Source organism: Silurus aristotelis (assembly GCF_946808225.1).
Source record: "Silurus aristotelis genome assembly, chromosome: 7".
Classification (NCBI taxonomy): Eukaryota; Metazoa; Chordata; class Actinopteri; order Siluriformes; family Siluridae; genus Silurus; species Silurus aristotelis.
Genome location: NC_139580.1, coordinates 21,140,360 through 21,167,630, shown reverse-complemented (window position 1 = coordinate 21,167,630; position 27,271 = coordinate 21,140,360). Strand labels below are relative to the sequence as shown.

Sequence of the window (27,271 nt, the reverse complement as noted above, 5' to 3'; positions counted from 1 at the left end):
GAAAGCAGTTCGATTTCAGTTTGATGGATTCCTGCTTTAATACCGCTCCCTGTGTTTGCTGTGAACTATTGAGCTATCCCCATATACAGCTATTAGACTAAGTATATTGACATATTCAGACAGCATTTGTGATCCTGGAGACTTTTTGTTGTGTTGAGGCTATGCAGGGTTTTTTGTTTGTTTGTTTTGATTATTACATTTTTTTTGTTCTTTTCTTTCACAGAAGGCTATGAGAACATATTGTCCAAACAGTGCTATATACTTTTTAATGATGGCTGAAATTGAACTCCTGCCACTCAAACAAATAGTCTTATAAATTCAGCAGATCGAAGTTTTTGTGTAATGTAAGATGAAAAAATTATGCAGACAAAAGCCTGCAATTACAGAGTGACTAAGCCTGGAAAAAAAGAAATAATTATTTATGTACTCATTAGAGTCACTGGAGCAGTGCTTAGTCTAGTTCAGTCAAATCTCAGTGTGATGAACTTTCCTACCCTGAAGGATTCGCACAAAGAGGAAGAAATCTTCTAATCAATATTCACTTTAATAAGACAGAAGGCAAAGGAAACAGTCTGCTCTTACCCGTACACTTCTTAGGGCTGCCGGGACGTTTGCCATGCATTCCCAATTTACATCCAAAGTTTTCCTCCCAGAATTCAGCAAACCAAACATTCCTCCTGTTGTTAGACAAGCTGCGACTTCTGAAATACCTGTCAAAAGCTTGGGAAGAGTGTGATGGATACCCGAACAAATGAAGAATAAACAATTCAGAAATAACAGACACTAAAAGAAGTACTGCCCATTAAAAACCTGACATTCACTGACATTGACATTCAATGGCATTCATTACTCATCTTGTAATCACAAACATGCAACTTGCAACTAGTTAAAAATAAAAAAAATGATCTAGAAGGTTTACAATGGTTTTAGTCGTAGTTCATCAAGGTCATAACTTCTATTTTCACAATGAATCCGAAATTATTGTACCTTCCACTGATGCTCTTTTAGGCAGAATAGTAATGGCCCCCTCTGCCACTTTCTCCTGTTGATGTACAGGGGTGATCTTCGAGCCCCAGCTGTCTGAGCCCACCCAGAGAAAATGATTTGTCTGATTGTTTCGCTTAGCAGCATCAAGAACACGTCTGAAAAGTAGAAAACACTAACGTTAACATTTTATCTAAAAACACACTCAAGAACTACATTTATTACTGATCCAGGAATATACTAATTTATTGAAAAACAAGTTTATTTGTTTATCCATTCATCTTCATGTTTTCAAAGTCTCACTGGATTGAGACCCTATATAGTGAGGCAGAAATACACCCTGAAAAAGCCAGTACATTTCAGGGCACCATTTACACACACACACACACACACACACACACACACACACACACACACACACACACACACACACACACACACACACACCAGTGGCAATTAGCAGCATGTTTTATATGAATCTCTAGCTGAAATTACCAGCACGTTTTATGGAAAGAAAACTGGAGAACCAATAGAGACTCTGAAACAGGAATAAGGCAATGATACCCACTGCACCACCATGCTGATTATTCAAGAATACATACATGTATATACTTGCAATATCAAGAACCATCTCTCTTTTTTTTATATTAAAATGATTCAATTCATGATTAGATTTTTTTTGTAATAAAGTATTCCTCCACATTTAGTACATCCATACTTGGGTCATTTAAAGATGACATTTTTTAATTAAGATTTCAAAATACTGAGTCCACCTGGGATTGCATTAACCAAAGCCGGATTGAAAGAAGAGGAAAACTATAACTGAGAGGTGTACCTGATGTCATCCTCATTTGCAAACATGATAATAGCACGAGCATTGGGAGTCTCAAGCAGGCGCGAGAGGATCTTGTCAAACTCTCCATGTCTGGGTTCTCTGGGGATCTTTAGAGATTGTGCAATGCACACACCACCTGAGGGAGAAAGAGACAGGGGAGGTAGGAGGAGAGGGAAAGAGTGAAGAGAGAGAGAGAGAGAGAGAGAGAGAGAGAGAGAGAGAGAGAGAGAGAGAGAGAGAGAGAGAGAGAGAATAAAAAGATTGGGTAAATGAGAGAGAATGATGTGCACAGGAAAGTGAGGGTGGAGGCAGACAGGAGGTTGTGAGGGAGAGTAGGAGGAATAGAGGAGGGGAGATAATGGAATGTTCAGAATGAAATTGTGTAAGATGAGAGGCGTAGAGAGTGACAGCCATAGACAGAAAGAAAGGATGAAAGAGATATAGAAATGGGGACAGAGAAAGACAAAGAGACAGGAAGGAGACAGGAGGGAAAAGAGAGCAAGAGAGAGAAAAGAGGAGAGGGACAACCTCAAAGTCTGATTCCATCATAACAAGGACACCAGGCAATCCAAATTAGATACAGAGAGAGATGAACAAACAAATTCGGTGTTATCTTTGCTATCCAGAATAAATGTGTTTAGATAAAAAAAAACATCTGAAATGCCACCTTGCCCAAGGTGTTTGAGAACATAACATTTTTAACTCCTAATTTACACAGCCTAATGTCATTCTGACAGATTAAAACTCCCCTTTAAAAATGTTTAATACAGAGATTATGCACAGATATCCTTCAGAGCATTTATATGCAGCGTATCCATTTTAACAAGGATATGGCAACAAATGTTGTTGATCTTGGGAAAACTCCTCAATCACAACTTGTGTTTTTAATTCCATATATATATATATAAGTGTATACATGAGTCTATTATCTACAGAATGATTTCTGTTGGATAATATATTTCAAGATTGAAATAAGTAAGGAGTATTAAACAGTAGATAATGTCCATACATCAGAAATGCGTAACACTGTGAAATATCAAAGACTGAGAGATATAAAAAAAGATTTTTCCAAGTGCAATCAGGTAGTTTTATGCCAATTACATGCATTTTAAGATATTATTATTTTTGGAATTGTGGGAGAACATAGCAACATATTACTGTGTGTCTAGAAAATTGTTTAAAACATGCTGCTAGACTGTATGTTGTCATCCATATAATGCTTATTATGGGTTTACCCTAAACATTCACTAGATTGTAATCTATAGCAGAGGTCAAGTATGATAGCCTCTCAACTTTATTTTGCTTAATGCTACATCTCAGCTTGTTGGTCAGTTGTTGGTCAATAGTTTAACTTTTCTGTTATATTCTGCATCATTTTAGGTCCTGTCACCTGGCATGCTGTAATTTGTGTGCTTGCTTGTGCTTCTGACCGTCTGTTCTGTGGAAAACACTGCAGTGAAGCCACGTGCATACGCACCAGGTGGGGTGGCAAAGCCTCTTGCCTAGAGGAACAAAATCTCTGTGGCACGGCTGTTCATGCTCACGCTTACAGCCTTCTGTTTTCTGCTACATTCTCTTTTAAACTGTAAACATTTTCATTAGATTATGATCGTTTTGAAGTGGACGTAAGCCATGCTTTATCAGCCAAAGGTAATCAGAACCAGAACAATTAAAAGGTTAAATACACAATTTAGGAAGAAGCTGTGAATTGAGATAAGTGGGATGTTGCTAATCTATGCCTATGCTCCAATGTGACTTGAGTTTGAAACTGAGATGATAATAATAGAATAACTGTATATTATAGCCTATTATTATAGCCTATTGTTGGTGTGTCAAACAATTACAAATGGTACTTGCAAAATCCATTTAGGAATGAACAATATTTTTAGCTCATGCCAACATAAAACAAAACTAAACAAAAATCTAATAGAATAAAACTAAATCTGCTACATCATTAACAGTTACAAAATGTATATATTGTCTAGGATATATTATGTTCTTACATTTATAATAATAATAGTAACACTCTCTTGATCCTCCCCCCCCCCAGAAATACTTCTTTATATTATTCTTTATGTCTCTCTAATTTGGAGACAGAACAATCTTTAGTGTTAAACATATGGCCACAATAACTTTATATCATCTCCCTAACACTAGATTACACCATTAGCTTTGTACTGTCGGCTTTACAAAAACTCATCTCACCAGTGAAGCCTATCACGGCTTGTTACAAGTCTATTTTATGAACTGCTGTGGGGTCTCCTTTCTTCCAGTGCAATTTTTACTGCACTGTTAGTTGTTGCTTTTTTTTTTTTCTCCACTTGTGATTATGCTGAACAGATAGCCACCTTTCAAGAATAAAAACCAATCTTTGTGTCTATGCATGCTCATCTGCTAGTGCTCTTCTTCCTTGTTTTTCATCTCCGTCATCATTATGCAAGAGCATTGCAATTACAGCTGTAATGTTGGGCGAGCATAAACCTATTTAAGATCTGTGATATGGCCCATTGGGATTTGTGGAGTAAACAAAATACAATTTGTATGATCTAGTTGTATGAATAGATGGCTTATGGTCTAGTCCTCAGGTTTGCCCTCGGTAAGCTACTGCCACATGGCTCACCCACTTATTTTAACTTGAAAGACACATCCCTAAGCCTGCCTGTCACTTGTCACTATTTTAATATGGGCTTATGTAACTCAAATGTGCACATGTAGCTGTGAGGCTCCACCACAATACCATATGCCAGAGCGATATCAGTGTCAAACATGTACAAGAGTGCTGGAGGCATATTGTTTTTCTTGAGCATGCATGCCACAGCCAACTATCTACAAACAGCCTACCAAGAACCTACGCAAAAAAATAGAACCAATCATGGTGTCCTCAAGTCAAGCACGATTCTTCTAATTTCCCATGAGCCTGAACGAGCTGACAGTGTGCACACTTGAACACATAGTTGCAAGGTTTTTGCAATTCAATGAGTTATGATTAATTCTAAATTTGATTAAGGGTCATGCAATTTAAGAAACATGACACATACAGTGGAAGGCAAGTAATTGGGCCTTGTTTAAGACTCAGGGTTAAAAAATACTTTAACTGATTTCTCATTCCTACTTCCTACACCTTAGTAATGACTTAATCCTGGTCAGAGTCGAGGTGGAGCGTGACAGGCAAGAGGGACACTAGTTCATGCACTATGCACACCCATATTCACCTGCTCATTCACATGTAAGGACAATGTATTGTAGACATTCAATACAATACAACCAGAGAACCCTGAGGAAACCCATTTGAACACAAAAGAACATCCACAGAGACGTGTAAGAAAGTTTAAAAGCATGGTGAGAAGCGTTTATCGGAGCGCTTCTTTTTGCAGCATAGTTTGACTGATGAACGCCTATTTGCTTCTGCAGAAGGCAAATAAAATTGTCTATTTTTATTCTCATGTCGACTCTCTGTCTCTTTTCTGAATAGATAGGACTAGAAAGCAAATTTTAAACTACAGACGCCACACAGACACTAACGCAAGCTCAGAAGCAAAACCAGCACGTTTTCCACTGTGGTACTATTTATTATTTATTAATATGCTGATATGATATATTTTATTCTCTCCTTGATTATTACATCATCATGCATTCCTTACTGTGTAAATAATTAAATATAAAAATTGAAAATCAAACTGTGAGAGACATGATAACAGACAGTAATGTAAAGATGAGGTACATAACCAGTATGTGGTAATATCTATTTGGGAAAGGATCACTTTTTAATAATGTTTATTCAACCAAACAATTTTTAATGACTTCCTGACTGTACCTTTTTTCCTATATAAGTATGGCAAAATAAGTGATGTGCACATTTGGGAGATACTACTTCATCATCTTTGGCTTTAACAGACATAACTGATTAATGATTATTTCATGAGATACACAAAATGGATCTTGCTTTGCGTGATGCTGAAGGTCGGCAGATAAGAGGCCAAATATTTCAACACTATCAACTGAAGCCACACTTCAACACGTCACAGCAGAAAAACACCTGATGGTTATTCTGTTTCACCAAGCATGTTGTTTGCCTGTTTTTTTTTATAGTACAGGGCAGCAGACACAAGACATTTCTGTAGAAGTAAGAAATGTGCTAGACAATATGGCTTTTTCAGGCACACACACACACACACACACACACACACACACACACACACACACACACACACACACACATACACACACACACACACACACACACACACACACACACACACACACACACATACACACAAATAGCCATCTTGCAAAAGCTTGTTAGGAAGCGTGGGAGCAGAGGGCTTTGTGTGTAGCATGTAAACAGCACCAACCATTCACTAGCGTAACATGCACAAGCCAGTGCACAAACACGCTTAGCACATCGTGAATGCAACACAGAAAAAACAAAACACAAGCAGAGGCTGAAATGGTTATACAAACATTCCTGTGTTAGAGAAAGTAGAACCACATATTAAGGACCATGCCTACGCAATGTTTTACATCAAAAGACAGCATACAATATAGGATGTATGCAGTTATTATTAGCGAAAGATAGGAGAATTTTAGCTTCTTTAAAAGTGTTTAATAATAACGACATGGTTTATCAGGTACAAAATATAAGGCAGCAGTGGCCCAATGGTTACTGACTTTAAGATACTGCCAAGCTTTAATTGTTGGGTCCTTAAGTCTCTTATAAATGCAATAATTTCTTCATCTAATATACATCCATAATATAGTAAATATCAAGCACCAACTAACATTAAAACCTTCATGAATGTTGTACTACAAAACAGCCGTGACCCATCAATGAATGAACTCCACAAGACCTCTGAATGTGTGCTGTTGTATCTGGTACTGAGCAGCAGATCCTTTAAGTCCTCTAAGGTGCAATGTTTTAAGGTCCAACCTTTTTTGCGCCATGACATGCATCAAGAGTGAATCATAGACAAATGTGGCGGAGAGAATCTGGTCATTTTCCAAAATAAAACATAGTTCAGAATCAGATAATAAATAAATCGGAAATAATGTAAGTTATGTATTCTTTCTGTGCGGCCTGGTACCAATTGACCCACGGACCGGTGCCGGTCCACGGCCCGGGGGTTGGGGACCACTAATCTATTGGACTTGTTTGTCCCGCACACTCCAAAAATCCTTAATCAGATTTAGATCTGGGAAGTTTTAAGGTCAAATCAGAGTTGCCATGTCCCTCAAACCTTTATTGAACAATTTTTGCAGTGTGGCAGGACACACTATTTAGCTGGCCATCAGTCCCAACAGGTATAAATGAGCATTGGGTGCCCATAATCCTGTACCTTTGGTAGGTACTAACCACTGAATACTGAGAACACCCCAAGTCCTGCATTTTGATGATGCTTCAGCCCAAACATCTTGCCATCAAAAGCTAGACCCTGTTAAAGTTGCTCAGATCATTAGGCTTGCTCTACTAATGTGTCAACTTCAAGAACTTACTGCTCACCTGCTACCTAATATATCCCACCACTGACAGGGGCCATTATAACAAAAATAATCAATATCTTTCACTTTAACTGTGACTAGTTTTAATGTTGTGGCTGATCGGGATATAGTGCTTAGCAATAACAAAATAAAAGACCTTAAGTAATCTACTATTTTTTTTCTCACTCATAAAATTGAGCTATGTTTACAGTGGCACTGAGAAACTTTTTTAGCGAGGAAGTGACAGCATTTGCCATCATAAATTGCAGTGTTGCCTGAGGATGACTGGCACCTTTGAAGTGGAGAGACACCAAGTTAATGCCACAATGGAGACGAAACTCTGCCTGCTTCTTGCTTTAGATTAACCGCTCACATCTAATTGCTGTGGAAAGATGTATTTTGTCTAGAAGAGCCACACTGCTGTGGTGAAAATACATTTCTTTGATGGCATTAACATTTATTTATTTAAATAGGGACCAGTATTCAATAAAAAACCAATAAAATATGCAGAATAAATTCCTCATATAACACATTGGTATTCATGCCTCAGGCATGAACTACAGACACAAACGTTGTTCATAGAGTTGTGCAAAGTTGAATGCTCAAGTTACATTTGATTCCAACTTTGAGCTTAAGTCGATTTTTCGTGTGCGCTATCAGTGTATGTGAGTAACAGTATTCAATTCAAAGCTACTGTCAGCCAGTTGTATCCACAGCTGAAACGTAGCTTTGATCTCTGAATACACTCAATAAATATGCAATGGCATTGAAAGTCTACTGTATATTATATAAATGACATTATTTATAAATTAATAAGTCATTTTAATCCAAGTCTTATCAGTTTAACAAAGTACACTGAATAAGACTTACTTCAAGAACTAAATGTTAAAAAGAAAAGTTACTATTAACTATACCTTCTTAATGTTAGCCATAAGCATAGCAGTTGCATGCTCTGCCAGATCATAGTGTCAGAACAAAAATGCAAAATAAGGGGCTGTACTAGGTCAAGTGTTATTTGTACATATTGAGGTTTCCACATCTCTGTAGACATAACCTGGCACACGAACATTTTAGTGCTGGCTAAGAAGACTGGACAGCATCTTTACATCCTGAGGAGACTGAAGAAAGTTAATTTGTCTCCCCAGATATTAACAAGTCTCTATCGCAACACCACTGAGAGCATCCTGACAAACTGTTTCACAGTGTGGAACGGCTGCTCAGTGCTATCTGAAAGAAAAGCCCTGCAAAAGGTAGTGAGCCAACACATCATTGGTGCCCAACTACCAGTCATCGAACAGCTTAACCACAGAAAATATCTGCTACTATCTGCATTCTGTTCGCTAAACTGCATTTGCTTGCTGATGATTTGTATTGTTTAATGTCAATAAAGTGGAATCCATCTATTTATAAGCAGACAGATAATGAGAATAAAAGCCATATTGTTAGGATAAAAATGTTTACGTTGTTGACGTTTACTTTCAGGACCATTCAAGCATACAGGTTTTCCTGCATAAGTGATTTAAGTCAAAAACTTTAACATATTTTTTGTAGAGTGTTACTTGTATGCAAACATGGAACAAACAGCAGATTAAGTTGATTTTCAGTGTTCTCCATTGCAAAAAACACAAATTATCTGCAGGTGGTTCATGCTTCTTGTTGGTGCAAGTTTTTTCTTTGAGTGTAAAAAAAAAAAAGGTTTTTCAATAGCAATGTAGACCACATTATTAGCACTAGCAGTATTATCAAAATACTATATTTTAATTAGATGTTATTTTCCTTAATGACGTTTTTGCATTCAAATAACATCATATTATACATCACATTTTATTAAAAAAATTTATTTTATGTGTTAGATCAGGGGTCACCACCTGGCGGACTCCGGTCCGAATTCCGCACCGCAAAATGTGTCTGGCCGGACCGCGAAGCCTTTTCACATTATCAAATTAATATATGTCAAATGCTTTTTTCTAATAAAACCAAATTTGTATCAGGCACATCAAGGTAGGCTCAGTAGAGCTGTTTGGGTCCTACGGCACCACGGGTCGCTACTACAGTTACTATGATCACTGTTTCTACGATCTGACGTGCAGTTGAGCGTGCAGTGAAGACAGCAGAGGGAAATGTACAATAGATGAAACTTTCAGTGTGTGAAAAACAATGGCATTCCCAAAAATACAGAAAGTTGGTGTTTGTGTTTCTGAATGATCTTGCCGTTGATATTTTATCAATGCAAAATAAAGTATAGAAGAGAGCAATGTTAAACATTAGATACATTTAGTAAGGTAAAGACAATGTAAAACATGTGCCGAATCAAACGTGCAGAGGATCCGCTGTGGCGACCCCTAACGGGAGAAGCCGAAATATATATATATATATAAAAAGAACAGTCTCACGGTTCTACTACAGAGAAATCTGGCAATGTTGGGGCCATGAACTACATGCAGGTAATCTGCATATTTTAGATAAAATGTCCAGAAAATCGAGTTATGTCGATTAAACATAAGCTTAAATGTTTACATTTCTCAAAAATTATTGATTTTATTAATACAGACTATGAATATGGGACACAGAATTCTTCTAATTAACATTTACAAATAAATTAAACTTAACTTATATCCACATAACATTAGAGTTGATGTACTATTTATTTAATAAAACCCACCAGATTGTACTCAAAATGTGCATTTCGAAAGGCTGTGATCTCTTTTGTCACTATTACTAAGATATAAGATGATAGAAAATCTTATTCAAACCACTTTCTGGTGTCAAACCTGTGATTTAAAGTGTAGGATCAGAAAATGAGAGCTTTTGCTCTCATCTTCCACACAAGCTACCCTCTCCACATGTTTGGGAAAAAAGCTAGCGATGTAATTGATCTCCATTACACATGCCCAAAAAAAAAGGCTTGAGTGGGTGTAGAGACAATTTTCACCCAGGACAGACTGCTTTCATAGCCTCAGAATGACAGAAAATGCATTCATATCGCTAATGCAGAAACGGATGCCATTAATGTCTTTCCACATATTCATAATTTTTCTGTGTCCCTTATTTAGAATAACAGCACGCATTCAGTATTGACATTCTAAAAAGCACACTGCTGTTTACTGTACATGACTCTATTTGCATTTAAAAGACACAGCTCACTCAAAAACGGGAGCTCTGTTTATATCTGGTTAAAACAAAAGTGTTTCCTTAGAATACTTATATTACGTAATTGAAATCAAACATTGAGTTGACTTCCATTTTGACAGGAATGTCATATATTTCGTTAGTTATATTTTAACAAGGTTCAAAGAAGATTAAGGTTAGACAGAAGAATAACTACAGGTGACACATTTGTCACCATTAACATGTAATCATTATATCTTATTCTATCTTATTTTTTCTGATCTTTATTAAGTAAGTACTCTGTAAGTACCTAAACTAAAAAGAAGCCATTTAAAATGTTGGCAATTTAATTTTGCTCTTACGCTTCATTCTCTGTTATCGTTTTTATAATTTAAGCTGGTTTTCTGTAACACACTGTAACTATCACACAACATGAAATGATCTCAGTAAAACCTTGGTCTGAATTCTGAAACAGATTGTGTGCTCCATGACAGAATTTACAATTTACTTTTATCAATCACCACAACTTTTAGAGAAGCATAGTAGTAGCAGCTTTTAAATTCATAATTAAACCAAAATGTTTGTCTATGCCACAACTTTACATCTTTGGTTACCTGACATTAAATGCAGCCATGAAGGAGAATGTCACACTAGTGATTCTAAGACTGCCTATATTATTATATATGAACTCACAATAGAAGAATTGTTTAGCAGTTAAAACACACAATGGCTTTGCAGTTTACAGTGTATGTTTAATGTTTCCTTGTGTTTGCTACAATTAATCTTCTGTTCTTGCAGTTCACTTGAATATTAAATATTGTCACCTTTTCTTCTACACGATCAATGTAATAAAATCAAACTGAAGTAAGTTTGCTTTTTGTAATTAAACTGTAATTAAACTTCTTCGTTCATTGTTCTGTAGCAAAGCTAAATCTGTTAATATGCAGTGTGCTGCTACTGCTTTGTTTGCCTGATTGGCTCCAGTGATGCACAGCACATTTTATCTATTCGACTCACCCAGGTGCAACAAATTAGTGCCATAATGAAACCAGCATTCAGCCTGAGACAACAGCATGCCACCTGGTCATTCACACTTCAACTTATCATTCAAATCATCCCTGTCCCCAGATGTTTGGCAGAACCAGGCAGAAAGACATCACAAACACTTGGTATAGAAATGACAATTTTATATTGCACCAGTTTAAATGCGCAACTTTCATTGAAGATCTTAGAATTTTTTTCCCCTTGTGTTTAACCTGTTTGGTACTCAAGCAGCTACTCTGCGGTTTCAATTATTTCCTTTTTTTAATCTTTAAGTCTTAAATAAAAAAAAAGTCCCCTGGTGGTCTAGTGGTTAAGATGCAGCGCTCTCACCGCTGCGACCCGGGTTCGATTCCCGGTCAGGGAACCATCCCCAGCCACTCTCAGTGCCGGTCCCAAGCCCGGATAAATTGGGGAGGGTTGCGTTAGGAAGGGCATCCAGCGTAAAACATGTGCCAAATCAAACGTGCGGAGGATCCGCTGTGGCGACCCCTAACGGGAGAAGCCGAAAGAAACTTTTAAGTCTTAAATAAAATAAGGAAGGTCCTTTCTGTGCCACTGCGGTTTCAAGCCAAATACTTGATGAAACATATAAGAAATTTCTTTACACCCACAAAGCACTACGTCTGCTAGTCATTAATGAAACTGCACAAAGACTTATCATCTTGATTAAACATGTCAGCCCAGAACAATGATACAAAGTCATATATGCTGCCTGAGGGGTTTAGTGAAGTGAGACAGGTAGACATTACATACACGCAGAAACCATTAGCTCTGAATCTCTATTAGCTGAACGGACACTCCATTCCTGAATGAGTACAGCTCCTGACAAGCGTGCTGCACAGATGTACCCAAGATCCGATGTCTTATTATTGTTCCCATTTTTTCATGTATTCTCATTACCTAACATATAATTGACCAGACATATGCATGAACATGAAGGTGTTAAAGGTTAGTCTTTAAGAATATTTATTTGTTTGTATTTTTTCCCTCATACAACACCATTACAATTTAATGCAATGAGTGTTTCAAAGATAACAAGTTTGAATCAGTGAAACAAAAAAAAAAAGATTTTAAGGTTCTCTTTTAAAATGAATGAACCCTAATGAGATGAAATGAATCCAATTCATTCAGTGCAGAACAAAGTTTTACATCTCTATCTTGTATTTCCATAACAATTGAAATGACAACAAAGCAGGTTTAAAAAGCATTTCCCAACACAAAAATATACAATTATGAACCAATTTTTATTAACACAGTGAGGGTGATATCAACATTATATAATATAACATTGTGACAGCAGAATTATGTGATTCTTCTTTGTTGCACAATTCTGATTTTATCGTTACAATGAATGTACAGGGAAAAAAATCGCAGTTTCCACACCACCAAAATTAAAGTGTCTGCAATTAACGCCAGCAGAGATATCAAGCCTTTCCAGAGTGCCACCCAAGACTCATCACTTGGCTAAAATTGCTTACATACTTTCATAATAAGCAGTTCATCACAGTTAAAAAATACTGCTGTAAAAAAAGGAAATGTTTTTATTAATTTTCAGTAACTAATTTATCCTTGTCACTATCATGATTAATCCAAAGCCAAAGCTGGGAATTCCTAGGCATGAAAAAGGAATATGTCATGAAAAGATGCCAATCCATTGCAGCATAACATGCTCTTACACACACGCACACACACACACACACACACACACACACACACACACACACACACACACACACACACACACACACACACACACACACACATTCAGCCACTCGTTCACTAATAGAGGCAATTCACCAACCAGCATGTTCTTTAACAGTGAAAGGGAAACTGGAAAGATCAGAGGAAACCCCTAAGGATACAGGGGGAAGATACAAACCCTGCACTGAAAGTAACCCAAAACCCAAGGATAGTAGCCCCATTCTAATCATTCTAAAGAATAATAGGCTATATTTCCTTTATTTGTTTCTAGGCTCTGTTGTTAAAGTATAACTCAAACACAATTCTATGCACTATAAAATGAGCTTTGTAATGCTAGCATAATATTGGACTCTTTGGAGTAAAATAATATATTTGCTATGTATTACAGCTGAAGTGGGTTTTAGAAATATTTCTACTTGATTTTTTTAAGTTCTAATGTTTGTGTGAAATATTTACTTTTATACATTTAAAAAAAAATAATAATAATAATAAAAAAAAAGGTTCTTTGCTCCATTGCAAAATATATCCTCAGGTACCTATGTAACTTACTGCACCTTTTCCTGAGAAACACATTAAAGGAATTTTTTATATATAACATATAACATCATATATTTACATTTACATTCATATTTTACAAGTTTAGTAATTGACTGAGTGTAGCATATGGGCTAAAAATCATTAAAGATTTCTGATTTCTGATGTTGAAGCCATATGAAACTGTAAGAAGATCAACGCAAGTGCATAAACTGTTATATACTTGTTATTACTTTGATTTAACTATTTATAATGGCCAAAGTTGTGGTGGGCCCAAAAACTATAGACTCCACTGCAGAGGCTACATATTCATTCATACATCTGACCATATTTTTCGGTGGTAAGAGTAAACCCGTGAAGCCAGGAATTCCACACTGGCACATGGAGAACAAACAACCCTGAAAAATCCCATGCAAAACATCTAAGAGACAGTGGCCTGAACTCAGAAACTATGGCACATGGAGATGTGGAAAAGTAGTGCTACCTGCAACCACGCCGCCCAAATCTAGTATATATTGTTAGAATTATTTGTTTTCACCACTGACTACATTTAACCTGCATTGGTGAAGCACTGAGTGGAGTTTATTAGGTTCTTCCCCAAATTATTGCCAAATAGTTAGAAGCACATAATTGTCTACAATGTTTTTTGTTTGTTTGTTTGTTTGTTTTTTCAAACTGGTTATTATAACAGCAAAGGATGGGCTAAATCTGAAATGAGAAGTACAAAAGGGACATATGAGTATAAATGAACAGACATCCACAAACTTTTGGTCATAAAGTGTATCTAGATGAGGGAAACAGATTGTATTTGCTAACAGGTTTTAATTGATTAACTTGAGAAATTTGTACAACATTGCTGGCTAAATGTCTTTATTGACTGCACAAAATAACAACCAAGTTAATTAGCTTTCCGGCACCAGAATCTTAGCAAAATAATCAATGTTGAAAGATTGTGTAACACATTATCACACTGGGGCTTCTGTTCATTTGGATGATTGAATTATGTCTAATATAATATACATTACATTATAGTATTAATCCTGTTTCATGTTAGCTATCTGTCTAAAATATTTAAAAGATGTTTAAAACTGATGATTTAATTTTTTGAGACTCTGAAGTGAATAATCTACTGGTGCATCCACAAGTGATGATCAAGATCAGCTGCACTGAATAAATATTCCATTTGGAGACCATTTCAGTCCGTTTAATTCCTGCTATAAGTGTGCCTATGCCCATAACTGATGGTTAAAAGAAGCTGACAATATTCATTTATTCTTTGTAAAAAAATTTTAATTGTAATCACAATTTTCCAAAGTAAAATATAAAAAAAAATAATAAACATAATGTTTCTATATATATCAGTGAAAATTTTAATGAAACATAGAAACGCTTCCATTAATAGTACAATAGAGTTTAATGCCTAATCGAGCTAGTCAAGCTATAAGAAATACAGCCATGTGCTATTAATATCAGTGACCTCCAATAAAAGACATGACGTTGGGCCTTATTTTTCGATACAAAAATTTTTTTGCAGCTTAAAAAATTTTATACAAATATTTTGTTGAATGTTACATTAGAAATAAAAGTCTGTGCTAGTGGACTTTTTCCTATTTTTTCTTTACTCATACATGGCAAGAAAGTGCCAAATCAAACATCAACACTGGCCAACTTTGGCCATGGCCCTAGTTTGGGCATCTCCGGTATTGACAAATTTCAAGAAAAAGGTTTTGACAGATTCCAAGTGAGACAAAAAAAAACATGCAATTTCTTTTGCTGCACTCTCTATCATTATTATTGAACAATTTCTTGAATTACCAATCAGTGCACTGATTGTGAATAAGGACTGATAGCCCATTGTAGCAAAGGAGACAGGAATTTATAATATATCCAGGAAAAAGAACTACAACACAGCATCTTGGCAGATCTAATGCTACACTAACTCCACAGCTTACCTCACTGCCATGTAAAAAAAAACAAAAAACAAAACAGAACAAAAACAAAAATAAAGAATTTTATTTTTTATGTTGCCAGTACATGTGTGTAATAGGACCATTTATATATGTACTGTAACAGCTTCTGTGCTGTCCTCCTGCAGTAATTATTTAGTTAATAATTGATTAAAAAAATTACTTTTTTTTACAGCAATAAAATAAATGAACTAATTTTGTTTACCTAAATTACAGTTTCATTCTATAATACTTTAGCCACTTTGAATGTTGCCTGAATGAAAAAAACAATGGTTTCTGCTACAAAGAGGACAATACTACACAACATTTATAGTGGAAAATGTAGCAAACACATTCTGTGGATAAATGTTTACAGATATAATCTTCTTATCTAGACTCTAACTAGATTTATTGATTTATTTTCGGTAGCCATTTTATCCTGGTCAGGGTCAAATCGGATTTTTAACCTTAAGCAGGAACATTTGGTGAAAGGCAAGAATACAATGTGGATAGGAGGCCAGTCCATTGATATGCAATTCACACATCATGCTCCATAAATCATTTTATAGAATCACTGAGACTTTTTTATTGAAAAAAGGTAATATTTGTGTAATATATATTGTTTAATAATAGGCTTGGAATCACATTGTATAGCTCAGCTGTACTTAAAGCCTGCTTGCTAAGTGGGCTGGTTTCCTTTCTTTTCTTTTCTTTTTAAACTTTTACTTGAGTCACCACTCAGTAAGGTATATTTTACTCAAGTATGACTACTGGGTGCTTCATACAATGCTGCTGCATTGTTTCTGTGAAACTACACAGCATATGTTGCTCTTTTCTTGAGATAAACTCAAGGTCAGGTTCAGATAAATAGCTTGTGTTAGCACAGGTTTGAGTCACCTTGCATGCTGACGGTGGTTGCTGAGCAACAATCCAAGAGTATGGTTGTAAGATGTGTTCCAATTGTGCCAAACCAAAGTGTTATGAATGTGGCATTTATAGTCAAAAGGTGCAAGTGAATGACTCATAAAATGTACTGATTACAGTGTTACAATACAATTCCCTTTTTGCCAAAAATCCTACAGGAAGGATGTGGACACTCAATTTTGTTTTCCTTTTTTTTAAAGAGTGTAGCAATTTAAATCAGCTGAAATGAAATAATTAAGTACAAGTGTATACCAGAAAAAAAATATCCTCTCCATTAAGGACAGTTTTCAACACAATTTCTAATAAGGTATTCTGGTAATATTTCCTTAAATATCCTACTAATAGTAAGCATTCTTTTGGATGGCGACAGCTGATTGCCTTTTAATTGAATGTTGTTTCAGTGGGTACATTATTCATACTCAAACTACTACAGAGTAAAAAATGTTTTACAAATAAAACACCATTTAAGGAAAAAATAAAGCACTGTATCTGAATAATCTGATATTAACCACCATGTGACACAGAACCCATTAAATAGTTACACAAATGCTTATTAATTAAAACAGCTTGTCAAAAACAATGGCTTATTAAACAAAGTTCTGATATTTTGTAACTTTTTCCTTTCAATATTTTCACAGATAATGTGATGTTTTGATTTTCATTTCACTGGTTGCCAGTGGACCTCATTTATTTTTATATATATATATATATATATATATATATATATATATATATATATATATATATATATATATATATATATATATATATAGAGAGAGAGAGAGAGAGAGAGAGAGAGAGAGTCATATTTTTATGAATGATTTGTCATCCAGACCAAACAAAATATTCCTGATCAAATTTACAAAATCTACACAACTCTGATTATTTTCTTTTCTTTTTTTTTTCCCACATACTCACATGGATATGTTGATGAATGCAATTACCTGTAAAGTGCAAAGCTCTTGTATGCCATTGCTCATTTGCATTTAGTGACACCAACAAAACTCCCTAAAGGAGAAGTTCACAGACAGCTGAAAGTGCAAATTAAGGATAAATTGGTAAAAGAACCCTTTCTTTCAAAATTTCTGAGAGGCAGAAGTGGAAGCTATTTTGACAAACAAAAAATACCATATCATCTAACAGAGAAACATCACCTAGATAGGCCAAAATTAGGAGACATCTTACAGAGTTAGATTTGAATAAATGTTAAGTGTAAAGAAAATGGTTTGACAAAAGCCTGAGACAAAATAAATGTTCACTGTAGGTAGTGTATCATATACACCATTTACCTCACAAACTGTTTTATAGTTTTAAGCGTCTTGCCAACTGTCAGACAGAAATCTCACACACTACCACAGTCTTCAGCCTCCCTGATGCCATGCTGGAAAAGCAGGAGGGCATGAGTCGTAAGAAAACCTGATGTATTCTGGCTGCCCTATGATGTTGCACAGGGAATACGGAGCACATTGCAGATTGCAACATACCAGATTGGTCAGTTATGAGTCACTTAGTGCTGGCCCTGAAGTGTTGAGCAGCAGGAAAAGAAGATGCTGACATGAATGATAAGCCAACTTCTACACCAGATTAGCCGTTGTAATTTGTCTTCCTTTTATAAAATAAAAAATTACAATTTTCATCATAATAAAAAACCTACATTTTTATCAATTTTTTTTGCAAATGTAGTTGCCTTGCTTGCTTTAATTATATGTTTCTTCTCTATTTAACATTTATTTAATCAGTCCTTTTATTATGAAGGGACTGGTTTCCCTAAATATCTTAGTAACAGTGTAGGTCTAATTAAAATTAATATACTATATCATTTCAAACTGTACATAAAATTGCTGTAATTAATTAACAATTATATGATTATATAAAGCCTATTAAAGTTCTTAATCTTTACAAACTTGAGAGGACTCAGAGGATACAAAAAATTTTCTGAACGTACAGGGTTTTCATTAATACAAAATCTGTATGTGTAAATGTGAAATGTACCTGTCAAAGGTTTGGAAACTTTTATGGTTTTTGAGACACATGCATGCCCCTTTGTTTATATGCAACAAACTAGGAAAAACGTAAAAAAAAATATATATATAAAAAAAAAATTAAAATACAAAATATTTGAACAGTGAATGAGTGGAGAAAGATCTGTGGAATGATTATTCCAAATGTGATATTTTTGGCTCTAAGAGAAGACCTAATGCAAGATGGGGAACAGGAGAGATGAGGTTAGCAGACTGCCTCACACCCACAGTCAAACATGGAGGTGGAAGCTTAATGGTTTAGGGTTGTTTTAAATCAGGGAAGGTTTGAGACTTATTCCAGGTAAAAGGAATATTGAACCAACATCTCTACTATTCCATACTTCAACACCATGCACCATGCAACTTTGACTTATTGGAACAAACTTCACCGTTCAAGACAATGAACTGCTGCAATACATTTAAACTCTGTAAGTGTTATTTACAGAGTAAACAGTTGACGGGAGTGTTATCTATCATGAAATGGCCTGCTAGTCACCAGGCCTAAGTCTTATTTAACTGCACAGGGAGGTCAGATAGAAATATCCAACTAGTGAAGTACACAATTTAAGTAAAGTGGCAAGTATTTAAGCTGAATGTTTGTAGAAACTACCTGTCCAGATCACAATAGTGTGTTAAGCTAATATTCATGCTAAGGTAGAATTGTATTGAATTATACACACATACACCCATATATATATGTGTGTGTGTGTGTGTGTGTGTGTGTGTGTGTGTGTGTGTGTGTGTGTGTGTGTGTGTATGGGGGTTTTGGGCATTTAGTTAGAGCACAATGCCTCCTTGATTGTGGCCTGTTAAATGGCAATCTTGTACTGGACTGGAGATTAGTGTTTTATCTTTATTCTATAAAAATAATGCAAATCATTGATTTTGTCTTTAATAGTATGCAGTGTGTTTAAGTGGGTGTTAAAAAAGCATTGCATAATTGTGGTTTGATCTTAACAATTCTCATGGTTTTCTTATCAAAATTACACACACACACACACACACACACACACACACACACACACACACACACACACACACACACACACACATACACACACACACACGCGCACTTTGTTATGCTAAGTTGAAGGGAGTAAATTTAATCATGTTCTTTGGTCACTTATTCTCTTTCAGGGCTGATTAAATCATTTTTGAGCTGCTTTTTTAGCAGTATCCAAAGTGGTCCCTCCGAGCCTGTCCTTATAGTAACAAATAGTTTTTTTGGTGATAATCATCCTCTTCTCCTTTCGGCTTCTCCCATTAGGGGTCACCGCAGCGGATCATCTGTCTCTATACCCCCCTGCCCACTACATCTGCCTCTTTCAAACCAAAGAATAACCTGTAATAATATATTTTTTAAAGTCCAGATTTTTTTTTGTTATTTATATTGTCATAATATATTGTAGCTACTGAAAAACTAAACCTCTACTGCCATTCACCTTTTCCTTTTTTTTTACTGTATGCTTTTATCCTTCAAAAACTTTCAAAATACATACATTTGTGTTTATACCATTCTGAACTATATTCTGCACCCAAAAAACTTCAATAAAAAGTAAGAATATAGTAGTGATTTTGCATTGAGTAGAATTACACTTGATTAGAACATATGTTGCTAAAAAAGAACATCTACGCTTCTTCATTAAGCGCCAATCTGACATTGGTAATCAATCAAGATGTCAACCTAACAACAGAAAAACAAAGCAGTAAAACTTCTTTGCATTATATATATATATATATATATATATATATATATATATATATATATATATATATATATATATATATATATTCTTGTCTTATATTAATAGGTTAAAAATAAATTGAATAGTACATAGTAATAATAAATAGTAGTACACAGTATATTTAATATAATATTATATAAATGCTTTGTTTGTTTTATTGTTATATTTGTTTAAATAGATAGCTGCACACATACAAGCCAATAAGACTAAAAATTGTGCTTCTGGCCAAATCAGTATAATTGGTGAAAACAGATTAATGGGTAGTAAATTAACAGTAAAGAGAATTAAATTTGCATAGTTCTTCATTCATTTAAGAACTTATTTCCACACATACATATAAATTGACATGTCCATTTCACCAGTTTTTTTGTGGGTCCCTTCTGACCTGGAAATTTCCTAATTGTAAATTATCTGACAGCATGGCCCGAGAATCACACGGTGTAAGACATAATCATTTACTATTTACAAGGCCATAGTTCCACTGCCATCATGCTTTATGAACCGTGACTGCTCCAACACTTTAGACTAGACAGTTCCCAGATCACTCCTAAAACTGTAAGATATGTGTAGTGTATCTGATTGATGTACTGTATAAATATATCAGTTGCAAATTTTAATGCAATTCAGCACAATATTTTGTGTACAGGTTTTTGTACCAAGACATTAGTACAAAATGTTCATTTATACAAGATTATCAAGTTCCCCGTTTACAAGAATGAAACTCAAAGAGACAATAAAAGACAAGAATAGAATGTGAAGTGCTAGAGCTGTAGAAATACAGCAACAAGGGGGCAGGGTCGAGCATCAGCTGCAGTACAAGGGGTCGGAAAAAATGAGCAATTAACAAGGAATGGTTTACACCCAAGCATAGTTAATTGCAGCCCTACTTACAGGGCTTTCACGTGTGATTTTTTTTTATATCAGAACTGCTGGCCTGAGCACCTTTCATGCTAATTTCGAAACAGCAGATCACATGATGTGTAAACTGTTTATATAATGCTATCAGCTAACAAGTAATAGTTAACTGGCCAAGAAGAAGAAAAACAAATTAACAAATTATTCATTTAGTCTGAGTGAGAAGGAAGTTGTTTAGCAAGCCTCGCCCTGGGAGACAAGAGATTAAGAGGAGTGATTTTGAATTTTCCAAATATTTTTATTTTGAACATAAACAAGTCTACACTAAAACTAATGAACTTTACACAGGCTTTAACGAGAGACACGTTACACAAGGTGTAACAGGTGAAATATGTTGCGCTTCCTTTAGGAACATAGCGGTATTTTGGGAATAGCCTGGCACTGCATTTTACCGGTATTACTACGTGTGTTCAAGATGAGGATTATATCCTTATTATTTTCTGATGCTCATTTCTAAGTTTCTTTGACTAACCCTTAATGCTGTTGCCAATAAAAATAAAAAAGGAAGAGTTTTGGAAACCTGTCTGTGCTTATATGATTTCTGTTGCAACTGGAGTTAGCGAGCTCTCCCTTCACCCAGACTCAACGCGTTACAACGGCTTGTATCTAAACAGTAGCCGACCAAGAAAGTTAATGTTCACTGTCTTCCTCCTTCCTTTCACAACAATTTCTATCGGGAGTTTATCTTTCGGCATCCTCGTGCGTTTATAAAAAAAGTTTTTCTCCCGATGCTGTGCAGCTCAGAACACAGGTGAGGTGCGTTTTTTCGTTTCCGTTCGGAAATTTCATTGGTCCAATGTTATGGGGTTCAGTTTTTTGGCTTGAAGTTTGTGAAACCGCGAAAAACCCAGGAAAAATTCATAAATAAGCCGCTTCGTTGTTTAAGCCGCGGGGTTCAAAACGTGGGAAAAAGGTAGCGGCTTATAGTCTGAAAAATATGATAACTGCTGTCTATAGTTACAGCACAACAGTATAATATTGAAACTATATTAACTTAAGCATATTATTTAACTAAAATGTTAAAATATTATAAAAAAATTAAATCCAATTTTTATCCTGAGATTATAAAAAGTGAGTGTAAACCATTAAAAAATTCCAGCTGTGCCACTCTCTACTACCCTTAGTTTTGCTCAAGTGGTCCAGGTTATTATAAAATAACAAAAAATGTAAATGCTTTAATATAATTTTATTGGTAGGGTTGTCTACCCTTAATTGAAACAAGCTGAGTAAATCAAGCTTGGAAGCATTCGTCATGGAAGTTGGAAAAAAAGACACTTGATCGATCACTTGATGCAGAACCTCTGTATTTCTTATGAAAAGGATTAGTTGCATTTTGAAGCATGTCCCTTTTACTCAAAATTGCAAAGCAAAACTAATGTTACCACTGATTAACAAACATTTTGTAAAATAAAGAATGGATTTGTTACCGACAAGAAATGATAAACAAATCCACCCTATGCTAATGAATGAAAAAACAGCAAGCTGTAGCGAAAATTATTAGTGACAGCTTGTCTGTTCAAGTTTATATACATCCTGAAAAAATAGCAAAAAATGCCTAGATTCCTGTAATTTAAATCAAGCTATACTGCTGCGGGCTAAATGGGCCACCAGATTCAATTAGCCTTTTTAGTCATTTAACATAGTGTACAAGCACACACAGCTTTTGCAATTGTACAAAAGTGCCCAAGGAGCAGGAAGAAGTTAAACTTAGATATGCATCCAGAATTGTGCAGTTTACATACAGATGCACTGCATCAAGTAGGCTTATTGTTATCTTTTTCAATACTAATACTTCAAATTTCTCTATTTCTACTCAGTGCTCACTCAAACTGAGCATTTTGATGGATGAGGTCCCTTATAATGTCACAATCTACTGAATATTTCAAGTAATGCGTGATGGAAATGCTCAGCAGTGGCTATAAGTGAAGACGGAACAGTAGTCTGTTTATGAGTTTTTAGCACTGCCTCCGTTATCCGCTCTGCCTAACCCTGACACATGACTTATACGCGTAAGACAACACTGCTCAGCGCTGGCTGTCATGATCCGATCGACGGTTGTGTATATCTGTTGAATGCACAGCAAAGTCCTGCTGCACGATGAGACACCTTTCCCCCCTTATAAAAATGGTAATGCTAAAATCTCATCATTGTCTCCGGTTCATTTTAAATGCATGCACAATAACACTAAATGCAGTATTCATGAGAGGGTTCGGCTAAGAGATGACTCTATTGTTGCACTACTGGAGAGATAAGCAGGATGGAAATAGCAAAAGCTTTGATCAAATTTGCCTTGTAGCCGAAAAAAAAAAGATAAGCCCTGTGTAATGATGTTGTCTCTTCTAGCCAGAGTTGTGATAGGTCTTAAGTTCTAAAGGAATTAATTTGTGCAGTTATACCTAGAACAAATTCATTCCTGCTGACACACTATGCGCACCAAACACTCACGATCCCAAGAAAACAAAACAGGAAACATAGTGATGCTAAAACTTCCTATTAGAAGTGCCAGATTTACTTAGCAACATTTCAAATTTTAGTGTAAATTATTTAGCTTATGTGCAGAAAGGTTTTTTTGAAAAGAAAAAAAAAATGTAAATTGCTTTTTTGACAAAAAAAAAAAAGAGTTATGAGACCTTTCAGCCCCATACTCGAAAATAATAAATGTTTAATTTCTCCTGCAAAACGTATTGACACTGAGGCACTTTGGAGCAGTTCAAGTGAAATGAGATTGTATTCTGTGTGAACAGATGTTTTCATTAGTGCTTTGCATTTAACCTATCAGTGGAAATTGATATATTATGAAAAGCTTTATTTTTCCCCAAGTATTGGTAAATGTTGTGAACATGCTAATGTAATGTGACAACAACTATTAATTAATTATGATGAAATTGAAAGTTTAATAAAGGGATCCGTATATATAAATAGTTATTTTTTATATATTAGTTCTTAACATGATAAACTCATGGTAAACTCACTGTAATGCACAATATCAAATAGATTCTAGCTTTTTGTTTAAATGGCAACAAAAGCAATATGATCAAATCCATTGTTCATTCACAAAAACTATTCTCCCACGATTCACATTAGGTCTTGATTGCTAGGCAACATAACAGACATAGATTATAGCATTCTGTAAGTAGAAGAATGGTTTAACTGTAACAGTTTGTACTGGTTTAACTGTGGCAACATTAATACAGAATACAACTATTGTGATGTATTTACACTGCTTGTGTATGTGTGTGTTGAGGTTTGTGTAATGGTGTTGATGGTTGGCTCAGCTAATCAGATTTTTAAACAGAGACTATGCATTTCATAACCAAAATTTCTTCAAAATCTTTTATATGTCAGACATTATTTAAACACTAAATATCGACAAATAAGCTATTCCACCAAAAGGTTGAGGTGCTGTCCCATTTTAATTGCAGATGTCATAGCATGTTATTACTCTCTATCTTTATTAAAATTTCACTCTAAATTTTAATTGCTTTAACTTAAAAGTTTACTATTCTGCACCAGCTTATGAATGAAGTGCTTATAGTTAGCCAACATCATTTTTGGGAAGAGTATTTTTCTGCCTTGTCTTTAACCCATCCTTGATATGTAAAAATGTATTGCTGTACCAAAAGCTGGAGTTGAATCCATCCACCAATCACATAACAAAAATGGGAGTGTATAGCTGTATCGATGTCTTTTACTGTGCCTTCTTTTATAGTACCATTTCTCCAGCTCGCTCTGCCTTATATAGAGTTGAGCCCACGTTAAAAAAAAGCCACTGCTCTTGTTCTGAGCTGCCTGTATAACAATTACAATTTTTCTGTTTATGTGCACAGTTATATCGAAGCAGCTGTTATCGAGCCTAAATTGAAACTGCAAGAACATCATGAATGCCAAATTTCATCATTTGAACTAATAGAAAAGAAGATAGAAATGTTTCTGACATCAAATGTGATTCAATTAACATTACAGCATAAGCAGAGGAAACATTCAGTTCAAAGTAGAGATTTGGCTGCTAGCCATAGCTGGAAAATGAGTAGCTTGTTTCGAGGATAAAAAGCCCTTTGAAAGACTGACTGATGATCTCTCTAGAAAGTAAAGGTTAAGAGGGTTTAAGTGTTCAATGCGGATAGTTTGCGTATTAAGATGTTTAACAACGCTTTACATGGTAAACCAAATGCAAATGAGCATGCGGTCAAATGTTCTAATAACACCATGGACTAAAATCTCACTCAGATCTGCAGCTTGCATTCAGTTGCTGGGATCTATTAATGATTCTGTTTATATTAGTGTATGTTATACTTTTCTAGTTTTCTCCACTTGTCTGGTCTGATTATATCTAGTCTTCTAACAAGCACAGTGGCAGGAGGCACAGTGATGAAGTGTGGAGATCCTGTACATGTTCTACTTTTGTTATCAAAGGTTTGCTTCAGATTTGGACTAAAGATGAATGAGCAAGCAGAAGAACAAGCTAAAGTGATTTTTTATGACCATAAAACATTCAGAAATTCTTACTAAACTACTCTTTATCTTTGTGTGCTTGAGCAAATGTTTACAAATTACATCACAGCCTTTTAGTTATGCCTTGCTTGAAATTGCAACTCGACAAATCATAAAAAAAAAAAAAAAAACAGGTAAGAGCATTTTTACATGGACAAAAAATATGAACAATTCAGATAACTTTACATTTCATTCCCCTGTGTGGCAATCAAACACACGCCTTTTTATTTACTCTTCCTTGATAAAGATATAAATGAGTTTTTCTAGCTGAGTGAAACTGCTACTAAAGGTAACAATTTTAAGGGTCTTTCCCAAATAATTTATAGCTTTAAAAAATTAAGGACATAAAATACATCTGTAGTGATGACATGCAATTTCAGAGAAGACCCTCAGCTAATTCATACATTGTTGAGACTTTGCAGCAATTCCTATCTAAAAAGTCTAGCAGTGTCTGTAAGTTTATTACAAATAACATTTTTGAATAATTGTGTTTTATGTGGTTGTGAAAATATTTTCCACTCTAAAGATAGATCGGGACACATTTCCTATTGATTCTTTTAATCTGCTTCTGAAGTGCTTTCATCAGAAGAAAGTATTTCTGTCTCTGTCTCTCCCTCTGGAGCTGTCTCACACTTCTTACATATCTGGACAGTTTCATTTAGTAGGAACATGCCCGATCAGACCTCTTTGTTCAACATCTCTACTTCTCTCGCTCTAAAAGACTTCTGGGTCATCTGTTATTGAAAGCCACTTGAGAAAACAAGTGCAAATACAGGACGTAGAGTCAATGGAAAACAAAAATGTAGAGTGCACCAATTCCATGGAATTTTGCATTGTTGCTGCCTTTTTCTTGCGATTAACTGTATTTTTATGCGAAGCATGCTTCAAGTGTGAACACAGCACAATCAGTAAATGCCTGAGACCTGTATAATATCAAATGTCAAAGTTTTATGCTTTATCTAAGCAAAAGAAGATGCCAGAGAAATAAACCGACCTGTAGTGCTAGTAGCTGATAAAGTGGCTAATCCATCTATTGGAATTGGTGTTGAGAGAAACCCAGAGGAAATCCACATGGACAAAGTGAGCATGTGCATAGAAACATTGCATCAGAGCTAAGGAGAGAACTGGTTACCCTGGAGCCATGAGACAACAATACACTGCACCACTGTGCTGCCCTGTGCTGTCCACTTGAATGTTTAGCTACTGATTTACCACATCAACCAAGGGAGAACTGACATTTAATTATAAGCATGTGTTTTCCCTTGTGAAAAGAAAAAAAAAACGATAGACCCTACAAAAAAATCCAATATTATAGTCTTTCAAGGCCAGTTTGAACAAGAAGAGTGACTTGTGAACATTTTTAAGCTGGTTGTTCAAATGCATTTTGTAACTGAATATAATACTCTCTATTGCTTTGTGGCCACTACACAGCTTGTTTCATTTCTGCAAATCTGCAACAATACTAATTTCCAATCCCTATACACGTCCTCTGCCTGAAATCCAAATGTGTCAATAAGACGTTTTTAATGCTTGCATAGATACAAGTAG

At 35.3% G+C, this 27,271-nt stretch overlaps 1 protein-coding gene across 2 annotated transcripts in view; it reads right to left on the bottom strand.

Annotated features, from left to right (window-relative positions):
- The window catches only part of grm8b (glutamate receptor, metabotropic 8b), a 129,229-nt gene that overhangs the window by 40,213 nt on the left and 61,745 nt on the right, over positions 1–27,271 (bottom strand). For both annotated transcript variants that reach the window (XM_083545987.1, XM_083545986.1), the window contains 3 exons: positions 1,820–1,955; positions 988–1,142; positions 583–720 (listed from right to left, as the gene is read on the bottom strand). In XM_083545987.1, the coding sequence (XP_083402113.1) occupies positions 583–720; positions 988–1,142; positions 1,820–1,955 (429 nt within the window). The remainder of the gene's footprint in view (positions 1–582; positions 721–987; positions 1,143–1,819; positions 1,956–27,271) is intronic.